The 21,816-nt window shown below is 37.5% G+C and overlaps 1 protein-coding gene across 2 annotated transcripts in view; it reads right to left on the reverse strand.

Annotated features, from left to right (window-relative positions):
* Positions 1-19,527: 19,527 nt before the first annotated feature.
* The window catches only part of CNTLN (centlein), a 308,510-nt gene continuing 306,221 nt past the window's right edge, over positions 19,528-21,816 (reverse strand). For both annotated transcript variants that reach the window (XM_047831088.1, XM_047831087.1), the window contains exon 26: positions 19,528-20,225. In XM_047831088.1, the coding sequence (XP_047687044.1) occupies positions 20,124-20,225 (102 nt within the window). In that variant the 3' untranslated portion in view covers positions 19,528-20,123. The remainder of the gene's footprint in view (positions 20,226-21,816) is intronic.

Below are 21,816 nucleotides of genomic sequence, written 5' to 3' on the forward strand. Positions count from 1 at the left end.
CTTTTCCAAAGAAGACATCCAGAAGGCAAATAGACACATGAAATGATGCTCAACATTGCTCATCATCGGGGAAATACAAATCAAAACCACACTGAGATAACACCTCACAACAGTCAGAGTGGCTAAAATTAACAACTCAGGGAGCAAGAGATGTTGGTGAAGATGTGGAGAAGGGAACTCTCTTGCACTGCTGGTGGGAATACAAACTGTGCAGCCACTCTGGAAAACAGGAGGAGGTTCCTCAAAAAATTAAAAATAGAATTACCCTGTGACCCAGCAATTGCACTACTACAAATTTATCCAAAGGATTCAGAAGTGTTGATTCAAAGGGGCACATGCACCCCAATGTTTATAGCAGTGCTATCAACAATAGCCAAATTATGGAAAGAGCCCAAATGTCCATCAACTGGTGAATGGATAAAGAAGATGTGGTATATATTATATACAACAGAATAGTACTTGGTGATCCAAAAGAATGGAATGAAATCTTACCATTTGCAACAATGTGGATGGAACTGGAGGGTATTATGCTAAGTGAAATAAGTGACCAGGAGAAAGACAGATATCATATGATTTCACTCATATGGGGAATTTGAGACATTTAACAGATGACCATAGGGGAAGGGAAGGAAAAGTAAGATACAAACAGAGAGGGAGGCAAACCATAAGAGACTCTTAAATACAGAGAACAATCTGAGGGTTGATGGAGGTGGGGTGTTGAGGTGGTGAGGAAAATGGGTGAAAGACATTGAGGAAGGCACTTGTTGGGATGAGCACTGGGTGTTGTATGTAAGTGATGAATCACTGGAATCTACTCCTGAACCCAAGACTACACTGTATGTTAGCTAATTTGACAATAAATTAAAAAAAAAAAAGAAATAGGGGCGCCTGGGTAGCTCAGTCGGTTAGATGTCCGACTTCGGCTCAGGTCATGATCTGACAGTTTGTGAGTTCAAGCCCCGTGTCAGACTCTGTGCTGACAGCTCAGAGCCTGGAGCCTGCTTCAGATTCTGTGTCTCCCTCTCTCTCTGACCCTCCCCTGCTCATGCTCTCTCTCTCTCTCTCAAAAACAAATAAACATTAAAAAAATTAAAAAAAAAGAAATAGAGGGGAATTACCCCAACTTGATTTAAAAAGTCTACCCAGAAACCTATAGCTAACATCATACTTAATGGTGAAAGATGTAATGTTTTTGCCCCTAAGATCAGGACCAAAGCAAGAATGTCCATTTACTCTAACAACTCTTGTTCAACAGAGTACTGGAAATTCTAGCCAGTGCAATAAGGCAAGGAAATGAAATAAAAGAAATACCAGTTAGAAAGGAAGAAATAAAACCACCTCTATTTACAAATGTCATGTCTATTTAGACAATCCCAAGGCATCTCCCAAAACAAAAACAAAAAGGAAAAACAAACAAACAACAACAACAACAACAAAGAAACAAAACCCCTCCAAGAACGAATAAGTGAATTCAGCAAGGTTCCAGGACACAAGATCAATGTGACAAAATCAATCATAGTCCTGTATCCTAGTTATAAACCCATGGAAACCAAAATTTAAAATACAATACCATTGCGATTTCTCCAAAGAAAATGAAATACCCAGGTATACATTTAACAAAACTTGTATAGGATCTCATTATTACAAAATTCTGATGAAAGGAATCAAAGATCTAATATCATACATTGTGAAAGATTGCAAAACTCAACACAATAAAGATAAGATTTCTCCCCAAATTGTTCCATAGGCTCCACGTAATTCCTATGAAAATCTCAGCAAAGTTATTCTAAAATTATATGGAAGGTCACAGCCATAAAATAGCTAAAGCAATCTTGACTAAGAAGAATAAAATGGAAGCAATCATTTGACATGATATTAAAGCTTAATATATAGCTACCATTATCAATATGGTGTAGTACTGGCAGACGGATAGACGTATAGATCAATGGAACAGAATAGAGAATTCAGAAGAAGTCACACACAAATATGCTCAACTAATTTTTGACAAAAATTAAGAAACAACTCAAAAAGGATAGCCTTTTTAACAAATGGTAGGGAGCAACTGAACAACCTTAGGCAAAAAATAAAGTGAAATTTGACCAAAGTGAGATTTGACCCAAATCTCATACTGTATGCAAAAGTTAACTGCAAAAGTGTCACAGACTTAAAAATACAACATAAAACTATTTTTTTTTAAACGTTTATTTTTATTTTTGGGACAGAGAGAGACAGAGCATGAACGGGGGAGGGGCAGAGAGAGAGGGAGACACAGAATCGGAAACAGGCTCCAGGCTCTGAGCCATCAGCCCGGAGCCTGACGCGGGGCTCGAACTCACGGACCGCGAGATCGTGACCTGGCTGAAGTCGGACGCTTAACCGACTGCGCCACCCAGGCGCCCCCATAAAACTATTTTTAAAAAAATAGGAAAAAATCTTTGGGACCTAGGGCTATGCAAAGAGTTGTAAGAATTGCCATCAAATATCTTAATTTTTTAAAAATGTTTTATTATTTATTTTTGAGACAGAGAGAGACAGAGCATGAACAGGGGAGGGTCAGAGAGAGAGGGAGACACAGAATCTGAAGCAGGCTCCAGGCTCTGAGCTGTCAGCACAGAGCCTGATGCGGGGCTCAAACTCATGGACCTTGAGATCATGACCTGAGCCAAAGTCGGACGCTTAACTGACTGAGCCACCCAGGCGCCCCATAAGAATTGCCATCAAAAGCATGAACCATAAACAAAAAAAAATTTGATATATTGGACTTCTTCAAACTTAAAAGACTTTGCTCTGAGAAAGCTCAAGTACAGAGAATTAAAAGATAAGTTATAGACTTGGAGAAAATATTTGCTAACACATATCCAACAAAGGACTAGATGTATAAGACTAGATATATAAGAGCTCTAAATCTGAATAGCAACCAAACAGAGCAATCCAATTAGAAAATGGGAAAAATACATGAATAGACATTTGACTGAAGAAGACATACAGATGGTTAAAAAAAAAAGTGGATCTAAAAGTCTGTCCCACAGTATAAGTCATCAGGAAGACACAGATTATTATAAATACAGAGATATCACTATAAACCCATCAGAATTGCTAAAATAAGGTGATAACAACACCAAATGCTGTGAACGATATGATGAAACTGTATCACTCATACATTGCTGGTGAAATGTGAAATGATACAGCCTATCTGGAAAATAGTTCGTCAATTTCTTAAACACATAAACATCTCATTACCATACCAGCCAGAAATTATACTTTTGGTCATTTATTCCAGAGGAATGGAAATTTACGTTTACACAAACACCAGTACACAAATGTTCGCAGCAGCTTTATTTGTAATAGCCCCAAAGTAGAATCAATTCAGATGTCCTTCAACAGATGAATAGTTTTAATAGACCTTGTTACATTCATGCTATGGGATACTACTCAGCAATAAAAAGCAACAAATTATTAAAATTGAATGAATATACAGAGAATTATTCTCAGTGAAAAAGTTACTAATTCCAATTGCAAAGGTTACATACTGTACAATTCCATTGATATAATACTTTTGAAGTGACAATATTTTAGAACATAAGACAATTAATACCTATCATGGGGGGTGGAGGGAAGTAGTATGCTTACAAAAAGGCAACATGAGGGGCATCTGGCTGGCTTAGTCAGTAGAATATGGGACTTTTGATCTTGGGTGGTCATGAGTTCAAGCCCCATGTTGGAGGTAGAGTTTACTTAACTGTTTTTAAAAAAGACAACATTGGGGATCATTGCATGGGAACTATTCACTATTTTGAGTGAGATAGTGAATGCATGAACCTATGCATGTGATAAAGTTGTAGAGAACTAAACACACATGTACACATAAATGAATACAAGTAAAACTGGGGAGATCTGAACTAGATCACTGGATTGTATCAATATCAATTTCCTGGTTTTGATATACATATTGTGTTTTTACAAATGTTGCTACCTGGGAGAAACTGGGTAAAATGTATATGAATGCTTCTCTGTATTGTTTCTTACAACTGCTGTGGAATGTATAATTATCTCAATAAACATTTCAATTAAAATTTTGTTTGGAAGAAAAACTACACAATAATAGGCTTCCAAAACTACAACACACACAAACAAATGAACACCGAAGGAGATAATATCTTACCAGATATCAAGAAGCAATATAAAGCAATAAGTAAACAGAGAGCTATTAGGAAGTCAATTGCACATTATAGAGAAGCCATAAACAGAACCATGTATATTTGAGAAATTAGTACATTATGAAGGGAATTCTTCATATTAGTGTGGAAAAGGAAATGCTAAGGGATGGAAAAGTTTACCGTTCATTTGGAAAAACAATAGGTCCCAATATCACATTACACATAAAATAAATTCAAGATAGAGATCAATTAAAATCAACACCTAAAGAACAAAGCTATTTAACTAACAGGTGCTGGGTAGAATATAGGAGGATTTTTAAAATATATAATATTAAGGTAGGAAAGAGGTTTTTGAGGAAGACAAAAACAATTAACAGAAAATGGAAAAACTAATTTTAAGGAATTATCTGCATCAAATGAATATATCAAACAATTTATTTCACTAAACTAAATGGGATAGGACCACAGTTTATAAAACTCTATTAACACTTAATTTGTCATTTTATGACACCTACAAAACAATCAAATTGCCCAAGTAAGCTTATGAGTTTGCCTTCATAGACATGAGATTCTATTGTGAAACAGGATACTATCCTAACAAAAGACTTGGTGGGTCTGATAATACCCAGCTTAGAGATAGCTCTGTTCTGGTTACATAGCCCCTTGATGAACCCTGTCAGTAGCCTGCCTGGAGCTGCTTTTTGTAGACATAGACAACATAGTCTTTCTCCAGAAACCTAGAGGTCTGTGCTGTAATTCTCCTATTGGGGTTTGTCAGAAAAGTCTCTCAGTATTCTTATTTACCACAGACACCCCTAGCACCGTGGAATATGCTGGGTCATTGGGTCCAAAGTGAGTGTTGCTTATACCAGTCTGAATCTGTTGCAGGGCCCTCTTCTGTTCCAGGCCTCTGAGTCACCCATTAACAGGTATTCCCTGTTGAAAAGTATTCCCAAGTGAGACATATGCTATCTCCAAAATCTGAAACAGCCTACCTAGTGCTGTGCTTTTGTGTCCACAGGAGGAACTGCAAGAACATATTCTACATCTTTGAGGGTATGCTCTGGAAATCCTCAAACCATCCGGTTTCTAAACTTTTTACTGATGAAACAGCCCCTTGAGTCTTTTTTAATTTGATTTCCATTCTCTGGAGTGTATGTGTCTGGCATTCAGAGTACTTGCCACTTCCTGTTCATCTGGTCCAATTAACCTGATGTTATTAATGTGGTGCACCAGGTGATATTTTGCAGAGCGTCCAGTCAAGATTCCTGAAGACTACATTAATACAAACAACGGGAGATTAATATAACCCTGGGCAAAATCAGGAATGCCTTTTTCTGTTCCAAGTAAAGGTGTATTTGCATACTGCTTTGATCTTCTTTCCTTATGGGGTTGGGAAGAATGAGTTTGTCATATCAAGAGCTAAATATCATTGGCCTGGGGCTCTGCTGATCAGTCTGATAAAGATATCAATTCAGTCCAGTCACTGGATTTCCACTTGGTTAAGTACACTCCACCATCAACTGTTGTGATTTTTGCAGGGTTCAGATTGGTGAACTGAATGGAATCGTGGATGTCAGTCATTCTGGTATCCTTAATCTTTAAGATTGGCCTGGTTTCTTCCATTATATTCAAGATGCGGTACTAGTTCTGATTTCCTATCTTGGTTCAGGCAGGAGGCAGCTTCAGTGGCTTTCATTTGGTCATTCCTACCATTATGACTCTTTCACCACATGTCAGGAAACCAGTCTCATGATTCTGTCAGCTGAAAATTACATCCATTTTCATGATATCCTCAGTGGCACTAGGAAAATGACCACAGAGGAGATGCCTGGCCCCACTGAACCCACTGTGGGACAGACTTGGACCGGAAATTCCCTTATTACCTGGTCTCTGTATGATTGATCCACTTTAATCAGGAGTCATGATAGTGTTTGGGGTCTCCAATACCAGAGTCAGTTCAGATCCTATATCTAAAAAAGGAGTATTTCCTTTATCACCGTGTAAAATTGCTCTGTAACTGTAGGTCCCTTTGGGGGATATCATTGTAGTGTATCTGAGGTGTTGCATGGTCCCTCTACAAGGCCATCTTCAGTTAATGGACTTTAGGCCTAAGCACTGGTTCCAGTCTGGAAACAGTGGGAGGAATTACAATTTTTCTTTTTATTGCAGCAGCTGACATCAGTCTTCTCTTCACCCGCACATGACCTTTTTAGATTATACAGATCAAAAAAACCTAATTGACTACCCATCCATCTGCTTCCCCTTTGGCAACACTGTTGTCTGTTAGCCTTCACTACAGATCCTGGAAGATTAGGGCCTCTGGTTCCATTCTGGCAATTCTGTCCGCCTTGCCTCTCATCGTCTTGGATGCTGTCACTTGACTTCTGATATTTCAGGATCCTCTCATCTTAACTGCCACTAGAGGGCTCATTTCCATAGCTGCAACCCCAGCCTATAAGACACAGGCATCACTGAGATTCTTAATGCTCCTAGTGATCCCCTCACTAGAGAATTCTTATTGTTCTAGTAAAGGGAGTATCCTGTAGGCTCTCCTGGGAAACATAGTCCACTAGCGAGTTCTATAGTCTGTATACATATAGTCTAGCATGCCCACTCTGAACACTTGGACCTCTTCCTCAATTACTAGAGTAATTATGGTACCTCCACCTAATTTAAAATAGGCTACCCCCCTCCCCCCAGCTTCAAGGAATTATTCCATCAATATATTAAGACCAATTGCAGGTGCCCTTGGCAGGATGTTAAATGATGAGTTATAGGAGTGTCCCATACCAACAAACTCTTCTGTATCCAGCCTTAAATTCTGTTCAGCACCATAAAGATCCATTTCCAGGCATGTTTTCTCAGCTCTTGCTAATATTATTTTAGCTAGAATCTGTAGCTGTTCTGTGAAATACCTCTTTACTTCTGAAGCCTGGAAAATACGTCCATGGTTAAACAGGGCTACAATTTGACTCTGATTATCTATCTAAAAACAATAATGGGGGAAGTGAAAGAACTTGAAGAAATAAAGCGTCATCTTGAGAGGTATTTGTTGCAGGTCAAGGATGGCTAATATTCTCTAGCAGTGGAGGAGTGAGCTTGTTTTGTGAACCTAGAAGTTTCAGAGGAATCTGAGGGTTCAAAATTCTTGGTTGGGGTCAACATTGCCCTGATATCAAATCCAGATAAGGAAAATACAATAAAATAAAATTATAGACTAAAAATCCTGATGAATATAAATGCAAATACTTTAACCAGAATAGTAGCAAACTGAATTTAACACATTAAATAGATTATACACCATAGATTCAACACACACAAATCAATCAGTGTGACATACCACATTAATAGAAAGAAATATAAAAATCATATGATCATCTCGATAGGTACAGAAAAAGCATTTGATGAAATATCTTTTCATGATTAAAATACTCAACAGATTGGGTGCAAAGTAATGTAACTCAACATAATACAGCTCACATATAACAAACCCACAGATAACATTATATTCAATGGTGGAAAATTGAAAGCTTTCCCTTTAAGACCAGGAACAAGATAATGGTACCCACTCTCACCACATTTATTCAAGATGATAACATGATACTGGAAGTCCTAACTAGGGAAAACAGGCAAGACAGAGAAATAAAAGGCATCCAATTCAGAAAAGAAAGAAAAATGTCTTTTTTTTAATAGATGGTGTGATCTTATATATAGAAAACCCTAAAGATGCAACCAAAAACTGTTGAATTTAATCAACAAATAAAGTTGCAAGATATAAAATCAACTTACAAAAATCATGTGCATTTCTATATACTAACAATGAAACACCTGAAAAAGAAATCTAGAAAATTATCCCATTCACAATAGCATCAAAAACAATGATAGTTAGGAATAAGTTTAAAATAGGAAGTGAAAAAGCTGGTCAATGAAAATGACAAGACCCTGATGAAAACAATTGAAGACACAAATAGAAATATATCCTGTGTCCGTGAATCAGAAGAATTAATGTTGTTAAAATGTCCATGCTACATAAAGCCATCTATAGATTCAACACAATCCTTTCAAAACTCCAATGGCATTTTTCACAGAAATAGAAAGAATAATCGTAAACTTTTTATGGAACCACAAAGACTCCAAATACCCAAAGTGATCCTAACAAAGAAAAGTTAGTGGCATCACTTTTTCTGATTTCAAAGTATACTACAAAGCCATAAATTAAAAGTGTGTGGTACTGGCATAAAAATAGATAAATACACCAATTAGAATAGAGTTAGTTTGTTGCTTTTTTTCTCTACAAAGAATTTGTTGCTATTTATTTATTCCTATTTATGTGTGCTTTTACTCCGTAGATCTGATTCCTCAAAGGGCTATTTCTGGCCGACTCTTAGCAGATACATTAAATTACGTTGCAAGAAGTTAACAATTCACATTCTTACCAGCAGTATATGAGAGTGCTTACTTTCATGTACTCTCACCAGCACTGAATATTTTCTTTCCACTCTGAGACATAAAAATAATTTTTCATCTCCACTACAGATTCACTATCTTTTTATATGTCTATTGGCCTTTTCTTATCATTGGTCAGTACATTTTATTATATTAAAGCTGATAAATTTTATCATATGCCACATCAAGTATTTTTTTCTTCTTTATTTTGTTGGTGTCAAGAATTACATTGATATATTTCCTAATCATTATATTTGGAATAAAATCTATTGGTCCAGATACGCTGTTATTTGAATAAGTACAATTTCTATTTTTACTTAGAATATTCACATTTCTTTCTTTAAGTTTATTTATTTATTTTGAAACAGAGAGAGGGAGAGAGTGTGTGCATGAGTGGGGTAAGAGCAGAGACAGGGAGAGACAGAGAACCCCAAGTAGGCCCCATGCTGCCCTGAAATCAACAATCAGTTGCTTACTGGACTGACCCACCCAAGGGCCCCAGAATATTTATATTCCTTTTAGTAAATAATGTTGATCCATAGTTCTCTTTTTAATTGTATTTACCTGGTTTTGTTATTTAGCCTATCCTCACTTTACAAATATGACAATGGACTATCCTCATCCTTTTCTGTGAATAGTTAAAATAACAGACATCATCTTTTCTTTGAGGGTAGATTTCAATGATAAAATCACTAGGTCCTACTGCTTTTCTAAATGGCAGATCTTTAGCTGTGGTTTCTAGTTTCTGTTAGGTGTAATGGTTTATTTGACTTTCTATCATTTCTTAAGTGAACTTGAGTTATTTATATGTTGCTAGAAAATCATACATTTCCTTCAGATTGACATACTTGTGTATATATTGTTTTATAATTTTTTAAATGGCCTTTGTATTTTTTTTACAACCTCTAACATTATATTTTCATTTTTCTCTCTGTTATTCTTAATTAAACTTGACAGGGTTAATTAAACTTTAAGTAACAGTTTTGATTTTATATCTTTTTTTAAGTAGTTTTTCTTTTAAATTATTTTCATTCATGAATTTTTTCCTTATATTCCATTCATATTGACTTTGATATTGGTTTTACTTTTTCTATTTGTTGAGCTGCATGTTTAGTTTATTTCCAGTCCCCTTTTAAATAAACACTTTTGAATTATTCATTTTATTTTGAATACCGCTTTAACTGCATCCTTAGGTTTTTGATAAAAAGTGTTCTAATTGCCATTACTTTCTAGGAAATTTTCCACTTCCATTTTCTGTATCTTTGCTTCAGGTATGGTTTAAAACTGTCTTTTAATGGAAATACAAATACATGTCCAAGGGAACATATTTAAACAGTATAAATGGCACAAAAACAGAATAGAATAGAATAGAAACTCCAGAACTAGACCCATAAATGTATGGCCAACTCATCTTTGACAAAGCAGGAAAGAACATCCAATGGAAAAAAGACAGCCTCTTTAACAAATGGTGCTGGGAGAACTGGACAGAAACATGCAGAAGGTTGAAACTAGACCACTTTCTCACACCATTCACAAAAATAAACTCAAAATGGATAAAGGACCTAAATGTGAGACAGGAAGCCATCAAAACCTTAGAGGAGAAAGCAGGAAAAGACCTCTCTGACCTCAGCCGTAGCAATCTCTTACTCGACACATCCCCAAAGGCAAGGGAATTAAAAGCAAAAGTGAATTCCTGGGACCTTATGAAGATAAAAAGCTTCTGCACAGCAAAGGAAACAACCAACAAAACTAAAAGGCAACCAACGGAATGGGAAAAGATATTCGCAAATGACATATCGGACAAAGGGCTAGTATCCAAAATCTATAAAGAGCTCACCAAACTCCACACCCGAAAAACAAATAACCCAGTGAAGAAATGGGCAGAAAACATGAATAGACACTTCTCTAAAGAAGACATCCGGATGGCCAACAGGCACATGAAAAGATGTTCAGCGTCGCTCCTTATCAGGGAAATACAAATCAAAACCACACTCAGATATCACCTCACGCCAGTCAGAGTGGCCAAAATGAACAAATCAGGAGACTATAGATGCTGGAGAGGATGTGGAGAAACGGGAACCCTCTTGCACTGTTGGTGGGAATGCAAATTGGTGCAGCCACTCTGGAAAACAGTGTGGAGGTTCCTCAGAAAATTAAAAATAGACCTACCCTATGACCCAGCAATAGCACTGCTAGGAATTTATCCAAGGGATACAGGAGTACTGATGCATAGGGCCACTTGTACCCCAATGTTTATAGCAGCACTCTCAACAATAGCCAAATTATGGAAAGAGCCTAAATGTCCATCAACTGATGAATGGATAAAGAAATTGTGGTTTATATACACAATGGAATATTACGTGGCAATGAGAAAAAATGAAATATGGCCTTTTGTAGCAACGTGGATGGAACTGGAGAGTGTGATGCTAAGTGAAATAAGCCATACAGAGAAAGACAGATACCATATGGTTTCACTCGTATGTGGATCCTGAGAAACTTAACAAGAACCCATGGGGGAGGGGAAGGGAAAAAAAAAAGAGGTTAGAGTGGGAGAGAGCCAAAGCATAAGAGACTCTTAAAAACTGAGAACAAACTGAGGGTTGATGGGGGATGGGAGGGAGGAGAGGGTGGGTGATGGGTATTGAGGAGGGCACTTTTTCGGATGAGCACTGGGTGTTGTATGGAAACCAATTTGTCAATAAATTTCATATAAAAAAAAACAAAACTAAAATAAAATAAAATAAAATTGTACCTTATCATAAAAAAAATAGAAACAGTATAAAAAGATATATTGTAATAAATAAATCTGTCTCTCAGCACAGAGTCCTTAGTCCTCTCTCCAGAGATGACTAATCTTAATCAGGCTCTGATGTTTCCTTCTAGTAATATGAATATACTGAACAAATATATTTTTTGAAAAGTATTCCTTAAAATGGTGCAGCCACTGTGGAAAAAAGTATGGAAGTTTCTCAAAAAGTTTAGAACTATTCCTATGACTCAGCAATCCCACTACTGGGTATTTACCCAAAGAATACAATAACACTAATTCAAAGGGATACATGCACCCTTATGTTTATAGCAGCATTATCTACAATAACCAAGATAGGGAAGCAGCCCAAGTGTCCATCAACTCATGAATGGATGGAGAAGATGTGGTATATACATACACAATGGGATATCATGCAGCCATAAGACAGAATGGACTTTTGCCATTTGAAACAACATGGGTGGAGCTACAGAGTATAATGCTAAGTGAAGTAAGTCAGTCAGAGAAAGAAAAATACCATATTATTTCACTCGTGTGGAATTTAAGAAATAAAACAAATGAGCAAAGGGGGGAAAGAGAGAGAGAAAGAGAGAGAGAGAGAGAGAGAGAGAGAGACAACCCAAGAAACAGACTCTTAACTATACAGAACAAACTGATGGTTACCAGAGGGTAGGTGGATGGAGGTATGGGTGAAATAGATGATAGGGATTAAGGAGGGCATTTGTGATGAGCACCAGGTGATGTATCGAAATGCTGAATCACTATATCATACACCAGAAACTAACATGACACTGTTTGTTAACTAACTGGACTTAAAATAAAAACTTAAAAAGTAAAATATAAATAAATATAAATTCCTTAACTTCTAGTTTAATTTGTTAGGAGGCTTCCCAAGGCCATTGCTACAGCATGGTAGATTTGAGGATCCCAATGCTTGTTCTCTCCTGGTCTTAAAGCTCTAACTTCTCATACTGCCTGCTTCTGGCTGTCAACATTGTTTCTATCTTCAAATCTGAGAGAGGGTCATAAAATATACTCCCTTGGCTTTCTAAATTTGTAGATTTCTGATATTAGTTTTATTTGGCTATGGCAGCCTAATTGTACTGTCCCAACCTTTTGATCTCAAGTCTAGAGATGGAAATCAACTACCTCCTTAAATGTATCTGTTAAGCCTCTTCGTGTGACGGCCCTCACTCTTGACAGAGAGGGATTCTTTCATTTATATCTTATGGTAGTGGCGCCAAGAGGTATTTGCAATTTTGCAACCCATGTGCTTCATCTGTCTTTCTTCCCCAAATCACCACAAATAAACAATGATTCTAGAAGTAAAATCTATGCTTACCTTGCAAAGATGGCTTCAAGGCAACCTCTCCAGTAGCCTCTGCTTCATCTAGATTGTCAAACCTAGAGACTTGCTGTGGTAGGGAGCTCCTAAGATGGTTCTTGGAGACCTCCATGTCCTATTATTCATATTGTTCTGCAATCTCCTTTGTGTGTGTATGTGTGTGTGAGAGAGAGAAAGACAGAGAAAGATGAAGAAAGTTGCCACATCGAAGAGACCCATGTGGCAAAGAACTGAGGATGGCCGCTAGCCAATAAATAGCTCACAATGAACTATAGCCCTTGGTCCAATGGCCTGCAAAGCTCTGAGGTCTGCCAACTACCTCAGTGAACTAAAAAGTGAATCTTTGGAGTTGCACCTTGCTATGACTGCAGCCTTCTGAAAGACTCAGTGCCAGAGAACCCAGCTAAGCTGTGCCTGGATTCCTGACTCACAGAAAGTGGCCCGAATAAATGTTGTTCCAAGCCACTAGGTTTTAGGGTTAATTGTGATGCAACAATATATAATGAAAAGAACTGCATTTCAGAAGTTTCTCGTAAAATTCGTGGTGATTACTGGAAGTTCTTTCTTCAGGTAATCAGTCTGGACAAGAGTTATGTGTCCATCCAAACCCAAATCATCCTGTTCCCATCAGCCCATGCTTTCCAAAAATACGATGAATGCAGTTTTAGAGATAGAAAAACAAAAAAATGATAAATGTGATCAGGTGTAGAATAGAACTTAAAAATCAAAATATCACCACTACATGCCTATTAGAATGGGTAAAACAAAAAAATACCAACAAAACTAAGTCCTGAAGAGGATGCAGACAAACTTGATCTCTCCAACTTGTTGGTGGGACTATACAATGGTAGTAAGTGCTCTAGAAAACGTCTTTGCAGTTTCTTACCAAGTGAAACACATTTACTGCATTACCTGGCGATCACACTTACACTTTATTCTAGAGAGGTGAAAATTTTGTTCATACAAAATCCTATACATGTTGTTCATCGTATCTTTATATGTAATAGCCCAAACCTAGCATATTTGTCATGATCCTCCAGAGAAACAAAACCAAATCATTATTTTAAGGAATTAGCTCACACAATTACAGAGGCTGGCAAGTCTAAAAAGCTGCAAAGTGGGCAGGGAGAACTAGAAAGAATCAATGCAATTAAGTCAGAAGGCTGTCTTCTGGCAAACTTCTTTCTTCCTGGTGGAAGAGGCCTTCAGTTGATTGGATGAGTGCCCCCCAGCCCTCATTATGGAAGGCAATCTGCTTTACTCACAGTCCATTGATTTAAGTATTAATTTCATCCAAAAACACCCTCATAGAAAAATCCAGAATAGGGGCGCCTGGGTGGCTCAGCCGGTTGAGCGTCCAACTTGGGCTCAGGTCATGGTCTTGTGGTCTCTGAGTTCGAGCCCTGTGTCGGGCTCTGTGCTGACAGCTCGGAGCGTGGAGCCTGTTTCAGAATCTGTGTCTCACTCTCTCTCTGCCCTTCCCCTTGCTCAAGCTCTGTCTCTCTCTGTCAAAAATAAATAAACATTAAAAAAAAAAGAAAAAAGAAAAATCCAGAATATTTGACCACAAATCCAGCACTGTGGACCAGCCCACTCAACAAATAAAATTAACTATCACAACCCCACCCCTTGTCAACTTCATTCACACACACACACACACACACCCCAAAATAAGGAGGAAATACTCCAGATAATTAAAATCCTTGTTTCTGTGAATAGTCATGTGGTCATAGCTGGTATTTATAAATACCTTCTTCCACTATCCATTCTGTATTCTCTATCAAACATTTCAGCTGATTGTAATTCTTTAGCTAGTGGGGTGACCTTTATTCCTGAAGGGTCTGGGCCATTAATAGTCCTAGCTGGTTTGGATTTTCCTTTGACTTTCACCACAGGGCATGGTAGTATTAAGAAATGCCCTAAGGGATCTCCTGTGGAGTAGCAGTACAATTTCCCCTTGGTAGTCAAAATCAATTATCCCAAGAAGCACAGTAACTGTCTTCTTGGCCTGTTGATTCAGTCATGTGGAATTGCAGTTGGCTGGGTGGGTCTTTACTTCCAGTTCAGTGGAATCATTCCTATGTCTCCTGGTGGAAGCATTTGTCCCTTTGGTGTTAAGACCTCTCAGCCAGCAGAGTATAAGGTCATGGGGAGAGGAAGCAAACATTTTGCTAGTGAGTCACTAGGAGTAATAGCGACTGGTGCCACTCCCATTTCTACCCCTTGATTCCTGGACCTGGGAATCCTGGCTATAGATAAAGCAGCACCATATATTAGATGCTAATTCAGAGCACATACAGCCTCCTCAAGAATCTTGCCTCAGCCCTGCAAAGTACTGCCACCTAGTACTGCCACAAAGTACTGTAACTGAGTCTTCAAAAGCCACTCTACCATTCTAACTAGCTGCTTCACCATGGTGGGGAATGCAATAAGACTAGTGAATTCCAAGAGCCTGGGCCCATTGATCCATTTCATTTGCTATGAAGTGAGTTCCTTGATCAGAAGCATTGCTGTGTGGAATACCATGATGGTGGATAAGACATTTTGGAAGGTCACAGATGGTAGTTCGGGCAGAAGTACTGCTTGCAGGGAAGGCGAATCCATATCCAGAGTGAGTGTCCCAGTAAGTACAAAATACAGTCTCTTCTATGATGGAAACAGATACAGTCAACCTGTCACCAGGTAGCTGGCTGACCCTGGGGGATTTTGTCAGATCAGGGAATTAGTGTTGGGTCTCTGATTCTTGAAGATTGGACACTCAATAGTGGCTATAGTCAGGCTGGCCTTGGTGAGTAGATGTCCATGTTGCTGAGCCCATGCATAACCTCATACCTGCCACCGTAACCACTTTGTCCATGAGCCCACTGTGCAATGATAGAGGTGGCTGGGAAAAGAGGCTGACTGGTATCCACAGAACAGTTTATTCTACTCACTTATTACTATCCTCCTCTGCTGAGGCCACCCTTTGGTAAGCACTCACATGGGACAAAAAAATCATCACCTTTTACACCCATTCAGAGAGGTCTATCCACATATCTCTTCCCCAGACTTCCTTGTCACCTTGTTCCAAACATGTTCCTCCCAAGTCCCTGACTACTTGGCCCATCAATCAGTATATCATCACATGTATCTGTTGATGGGTAATGAATAAACCAGCTGTGGTACATGCATATACTGGGATGCTATTCAGCAATGAAAAGAAATAAACTATGGATATACACAATTTATATGGATCTCAAGGGCTTATGCTGACTGAAAAGAACTATATACTCTGTGCTTCCATTTATATAACATTCTCAAAGTAACAAAATTATAGTGATGAAGAAGAAAAAAAAAATAGTTGCAGGCCTTAGCGTCGGAAGGGGGATATGAATGCTAAGGAATAACATGAGGAATATTCTGTCGATGGAATAGCTCTGTATCCTGTGCTGACAGTTATATAATCTACATGTGTGACAAAATTTCATAAAAGTATCCCTCCCCAAAAGAAGTGAATGTGAAAACTTGTAAAAATCATTTATGGTCTATATTTGAGTTAATAATACTGTCCCAATGTCATTTTCCTGATTCTGACAATGTGTTATGATTAAGTCAGGTGTTATTCAGGGAATCTGAATGAAGACTACTCAAGAATTCTCTATACTACTTTTGCAATTCCTTATGAATGTTACACTATTTCAAAATTAAAATTTATATAAAAATAAAGGAAAAAGAAAATGCCCTGGATGTACTTTTCTTTTTCTACCTTGCTCCCAACACTGAATTAATGAGCAGTGTCAGAACTAGTACAATAGGAAGAATGGAGAGGATTCCTTATAAGACAAAGGATGTTGACAGGTGTATAAGATAGGGAACATTACAGTGGGGATAAAACTCCAGAAAAAAGCTAGGTCCCAAACCAAAGAAATTTGTCAAGGCAACAGGAAGATTTTTTTTTTTGTGCCCTCAGATTGAGTAGTAGTAACCTAAGATAAGATATTGGAAAATGTAAACTTCACTTACATTAAAAAAATTTTTTTATCTTAACTAAATCTCATCCCAAAATATGCTGAGGGGCTCCTGGATGGCTCAGTTGGTTAAGCGTCTGATTTCGACTTCAGCTTAGGTCATAATCCTGTGGTTCATGAGTTCAAGCCCCTCATCGCGTTGCATGCTGACAAGGCGGAGCCTGTTTGGGATGCTTTCTCTCTGCCCCTCTCCCATCCCTTCTCAAAATTAATAAATAAGCTTTAAAAAATATGCTGAAAGTGCTTTAATTAGGGTCAGGTGGTAAAAGGTGTCTGTTCCTCTGCCAATACCACACTTTTAATGTAGCTATAAAATACATCTTAGAATTGGGTAGAGTGATTTCCCCCACTTTATTTTTCCTTAAATCTTTGTAGCTACTCTTCTTCCTTTGCCTTTCCATACAATTTTTTAGAAGACTCTTGTCTCTATTTTCAAAATATCTTGCTGTGATGTTTGTGGGAATTGTATTAAACCTGTATATCAATTTGGAGACAACTGGAATCTTTGCTATATTGAATATCCCAATTCATGCTCTCAGCATGTCTCCCCATTTATTTAATCTTCTTTCATCAGTGTTTGTAGTTTTCAGTATACAAGTCTTAGACATGCTTTGTTAGATTTATACCTCAATATTTATTTTTTCTTCTTTTTGAGAATTGTGAATTGTATTTTAAATTATGGTTTCCACACATGTATTACTAGTTCACTAGTATATAGAAATACAATTAATTTTTCTATGTTCATCTTGTATCTTGAGAAGTCACTTATTAATTCTGAGGTTCATTTATTCGTGTATGGAATTATTTATGTAAGAGATAGCTTTACTTCTTCCTTTCCAATCTGTAGGCCTTTTATTCCCTTTTCTTGCCTTACCATGCTGGCCAGGATTTTCAATATTTTGTTGAATAACAGTGGTGAGAGTAGACATCCTTGCCTTGTTCCTGATCTTAGGGGAAAGTGTTCAATCTTCCATCATTAAGTATAATGTTAGCCGTAGGCATTTTGCAATCCCATCAAATTGAGGAAGTTCTTAGTTTTGAGTTTCTTCTTTTCTCGTGCAGGGGTATTGAAGTTTTTCATATGTTTTTGTAAAATTTTACAATCATGTGATATTTCTCTTTAGCCTGTTTACATGGTGTCTTACATTGATTGATGTTTGAATATGGAACCAGCCTTGATTTTGTATCTTCTGCCCAATACCCCTCATAAACAGATAAAACAATTCTAAACAGAATTTTAGAAAACTGTATTCATTTTCTATTGCTGTAGTTACAAATTATCACAAACTTAATGGCTTAAAAAAGCAAAATTTATTCTAATAGCTGGGGATGTGCAAAATCAGTTTTATTAGGCTAAAGTCAAGATGTTAACAAATGCTGTTTTTTTGTTTTTTGTTTTTTTTCCTGGAGTCTCTGTGGTGGACAATCCATTTCCTTGACTTTTCCAGTGTCTGGGGATCACCTACAGTCTTTAGTTGATGGCCCCTTTCCTCTATACCTAAAGTTATTGGGGTAGCATCGTCAAATTTCTTTGTCCCTCTCCTGTGGTAACATTGCTGTCTGACTCCTCTTGCCTTCTTCCTGGAAGACCTCAGGCCTGCATAGAAATTCAGTCACATTTTGTCTTTGTAACAAAATTCTTCTGTGATCAGATATTATATTAAAAACCTTGTAATTTATTTTCTTACCATTGTTTTCTTGTGAGTTGGAAATTCTGTTATGAGTACTTAGTTCAGTAATGTCCATATACAGTGCATTCTTTCAGCATAGGTATACTGTCACTGTATAATAATCACAATGTTTTGCCGTCTAATTCAATAGCAAGATAATCCACACTCTGCTATGCCGTAAAAAATGTCACGCTGACAGCCATTTTTCTCTTCTTTTTTTGTTTTGACATGATGGGTATATATTTTTCTTAAAAAGTGCAGTAGAGTAGTATTGTGGCATCTGAAATGCTGTCAAGTTGTAACTGTATTTTCCTAGAATTGTGTCATTGTGATTTGTAGTGTGCTAAGTAGTGCAAAGTGACCACAGCATCACATATGGTCTGGGCTGCATACTCACTTGCACTACTGTAGTTTGAAAGCAGCCATGAACAATACATAAATAAATGACCATCACTGTGTTCCAATAAAACTTTATTGATGGACACTAAAATTTGAATTTCATATAAACTTCACATGCTATAAAACATATTCTCTTTTTGTTTTAAACCATTTGATAATGTAAAAATTATTCTTAGCTTGTGGGCCGCACAAAAACAGGCGGCAGTCCAGATTTGGCTTGTGGGCCATAATTTGCCAACCGCTGCCTTAACCTCAGGGGACCTGTATTCTAAAGGGAAAGGGGAGGAGAAAATAACATGAAGACATATAAGTGAACAGGTAAAATAGCCAATTTTCTGTGATAAAGGAAATTAAGTAGTAAGATGGCCAGGGAATGTGTCCCTGAGGGAGCAGATAAGGTGATCCTGAATGATGAGAAGGAGCCAGTCATGAGAAAAACGTACAGACTATTCTAGAAAAGAAAAAGAGTAAAGGCTGGAGGCAGGCAGAAGTTTGGTGAATTAGAGGAACCAGAAAGGTCATGTGTGGCAGGAATATAGAGAAGAGGTGAAAAGGGGTTAAGAGTATTTGGAAATCTAAATAAAGATGATATCATCATCAGGAATTTGAACTTAATTAGCTGACCACAGTAGGAGTTATGCTGGATCTAGCCTAATTTTATACACTGGGCTTGTGGTCCCTTGCTAATTTAGATGGCCACACAAAGTCTTGTGAATTTAAAAAAAGAAAGGGAGAAAAGGAGAAAATGTTTTTATTTTTGCCAAGTAGTTCTAGGAAAATACAGTGTCTCTTACATAATCCAGTATATTGAGAACAGATATAATTGGACCACACAATTTATTTCATTAAATTCTCATCCTTAAGATATGATGCTTCGTTTTATATTTGCCAATAAAACAAATTGCTCTTCATTGGATGATTTAAGGCCTTTTATACTGGTTTTATGTAAATGGTCTAGTTTCTTACAAAACTTAAAACATTAAGTCCTCAGTTTACACCTTTGTCTTCTTATATTCAGGCCAATTTGTGTGTCCAAGCTTGTTCTAATTTCTTCTACTGCACTGGAAGGAAAATCATTTTTAAGTTTGCATTGATTTGTGGCAATATTTGTATTCAACAATCAAATGCTACACTATTTCCTTTAAAATGGCTGTGTACTTAATTAGTTTCACTTGTTCAGCAATTAATTAGTTTCAGAGACTTCTTATTTTGGTATTGAACCTGACTATTGATAGTTGGAGCAGATACTGTATCAGGATTGCAATGCATTTCTCCAGTCCCACCGCACAAAAAGTTTTCACATTTGAAAAAAAGTTCTTCATCATAATATCATCTAATATCTTTCATAATTGTGAAATATCCTTCAACTAGTTTCTTTCTTTCATTTATTTTCTCCAGTACTGCTTCTAGCAAATATGAGGCAAAAGGAAGCTGTAAGAGAAACACACAAAAAAAAGATGATCAAAACTCTATATTTTCTTCAGCTCAAAAACATACACTAAATATCATTAAACCATTAGAACTCAGCTATCTGCAACTTTGCACCCATAATGGCACCCTTCTGGGTCTCTTTTCAACTGATCTTCCTGGTTAGTGTGGGTAATTTTGTCTTTTATAATAAAAATGATAAAAGAGCAGAAGTAAAATGAAAAAAGATAAACGCCTTATTGAACAATTCATGGTTTACTGACCATGTTAATGATGTAATCTGCAATACAAGCAGCTGAGCCATTTATCTTCAATCAGCTGATCAATAGCAGGTTACAGTCATCTCCAGGGCCCACAGGCCCACCGAAGGAGTACTGTATGCTCATCACTCATAAAAGAATGAGAGAGAACTATCAATACACTTGTCTGTGTGAGAGCCCAACACCTCAAGAGTTGTAGGGTAAAATTTCAGAGCGAAAAAAAATGGCAAAAGTATACCCATTGATTAAGATGTTATAGAAAAGTTTGGCACATCAAAGTGTAATACACATGTTGCAAACTGCTGAGTTTATGAAATGTAGAGTACATTTTTAAATTTCATAATTTATATAACTTTTCCGGTAAAGTTTCATTGTTCCCTCTGCTTCCCTGGGTTTCCTGTAGAAGTCTGAGTCGTAGGATACATGTCTGGGCTGTAAGTAGAAGAAAAGGGAAAAGGGTCTCCAATTACCCCCACACCTCCACCAACTTCCTTTTGTCTCCTTCCCAGCTGTCTGGTCTCACAGAAGAGGTTTAAAATAATTAAGACATTCATTATGCCATTTCGTGGAGTTGCCCTTTTGATTAACCAGCAAAAGACCACTTTTGTTTCCTTGAATATGTTGACGGGGATGCTTCCCATGCCCAGTCCCCTTCCCCACAAGGGAAGTACCATCAGGCCCTTTTTTGTGCCAGGATAACCACAGGCAGCATCCATCATCAGCACCTGACCAAAGACCACTATAGGAGGTGCTCGGCTGTGCTCAGCTAGGGTGATTATAATTCGCTCAACCAACCAGAACGGCCTTTTCAAATTTGAACTGGGAGTAAACAGAAAAGGTTGGCCAGTGGCAGTGAAACAACAGGCCAGACAAACAGATTATGCAGGCCACGAATGAGAAGCGAAGACCAAAACTGGTCCATAGGATTGCCTCAGATCCCAAGTTTCTAACAAAAAGGTTCTAGTTTAACTTCTTTCTCATCTTTGTAACAAACTGCCTTTTCTAAGTCAATGCCAGGAGCTTCACACACGGTCTTCCATGAAACTTATTACTGAAGAAACCACAAGATACCAAAATATCACATTTCTTTAGTTCTGAAGACAGACTTGAATAGAAGATACATGCATTGAATTAAAAACAGCTTTTTTCTGGGAAAGAAAAAACCCCTACTACCCCATTAAATATATAACACTGTGTTTGCATTGCAATGTCAGAAATATGAAAATGTGGGGAAAATGCATCTTAGAAGCAAGGAAGAATGTTAGACTCCCTTCTTCAAGGTAAGGATACTAACAGCAAATCATTACTTTGACAGATTGCCCTTCTGGGATGCA

The sequence above is a fragment of the Prionailurus viverrinus genome, chromosome D4 (genome assembly GCF_022837055.1).
Source record: "Prionailurus viverrinus isolate Anna chromosome D4, UM_Priviv_1.0, whole genome shotgun sequence".
NCBI classification, from domain to species: Eukaryota; Metazoa; Chordata; class Mammalia; order Carnivora; family Felidae; genus Prionailurus; species Prionailurus viverrinus.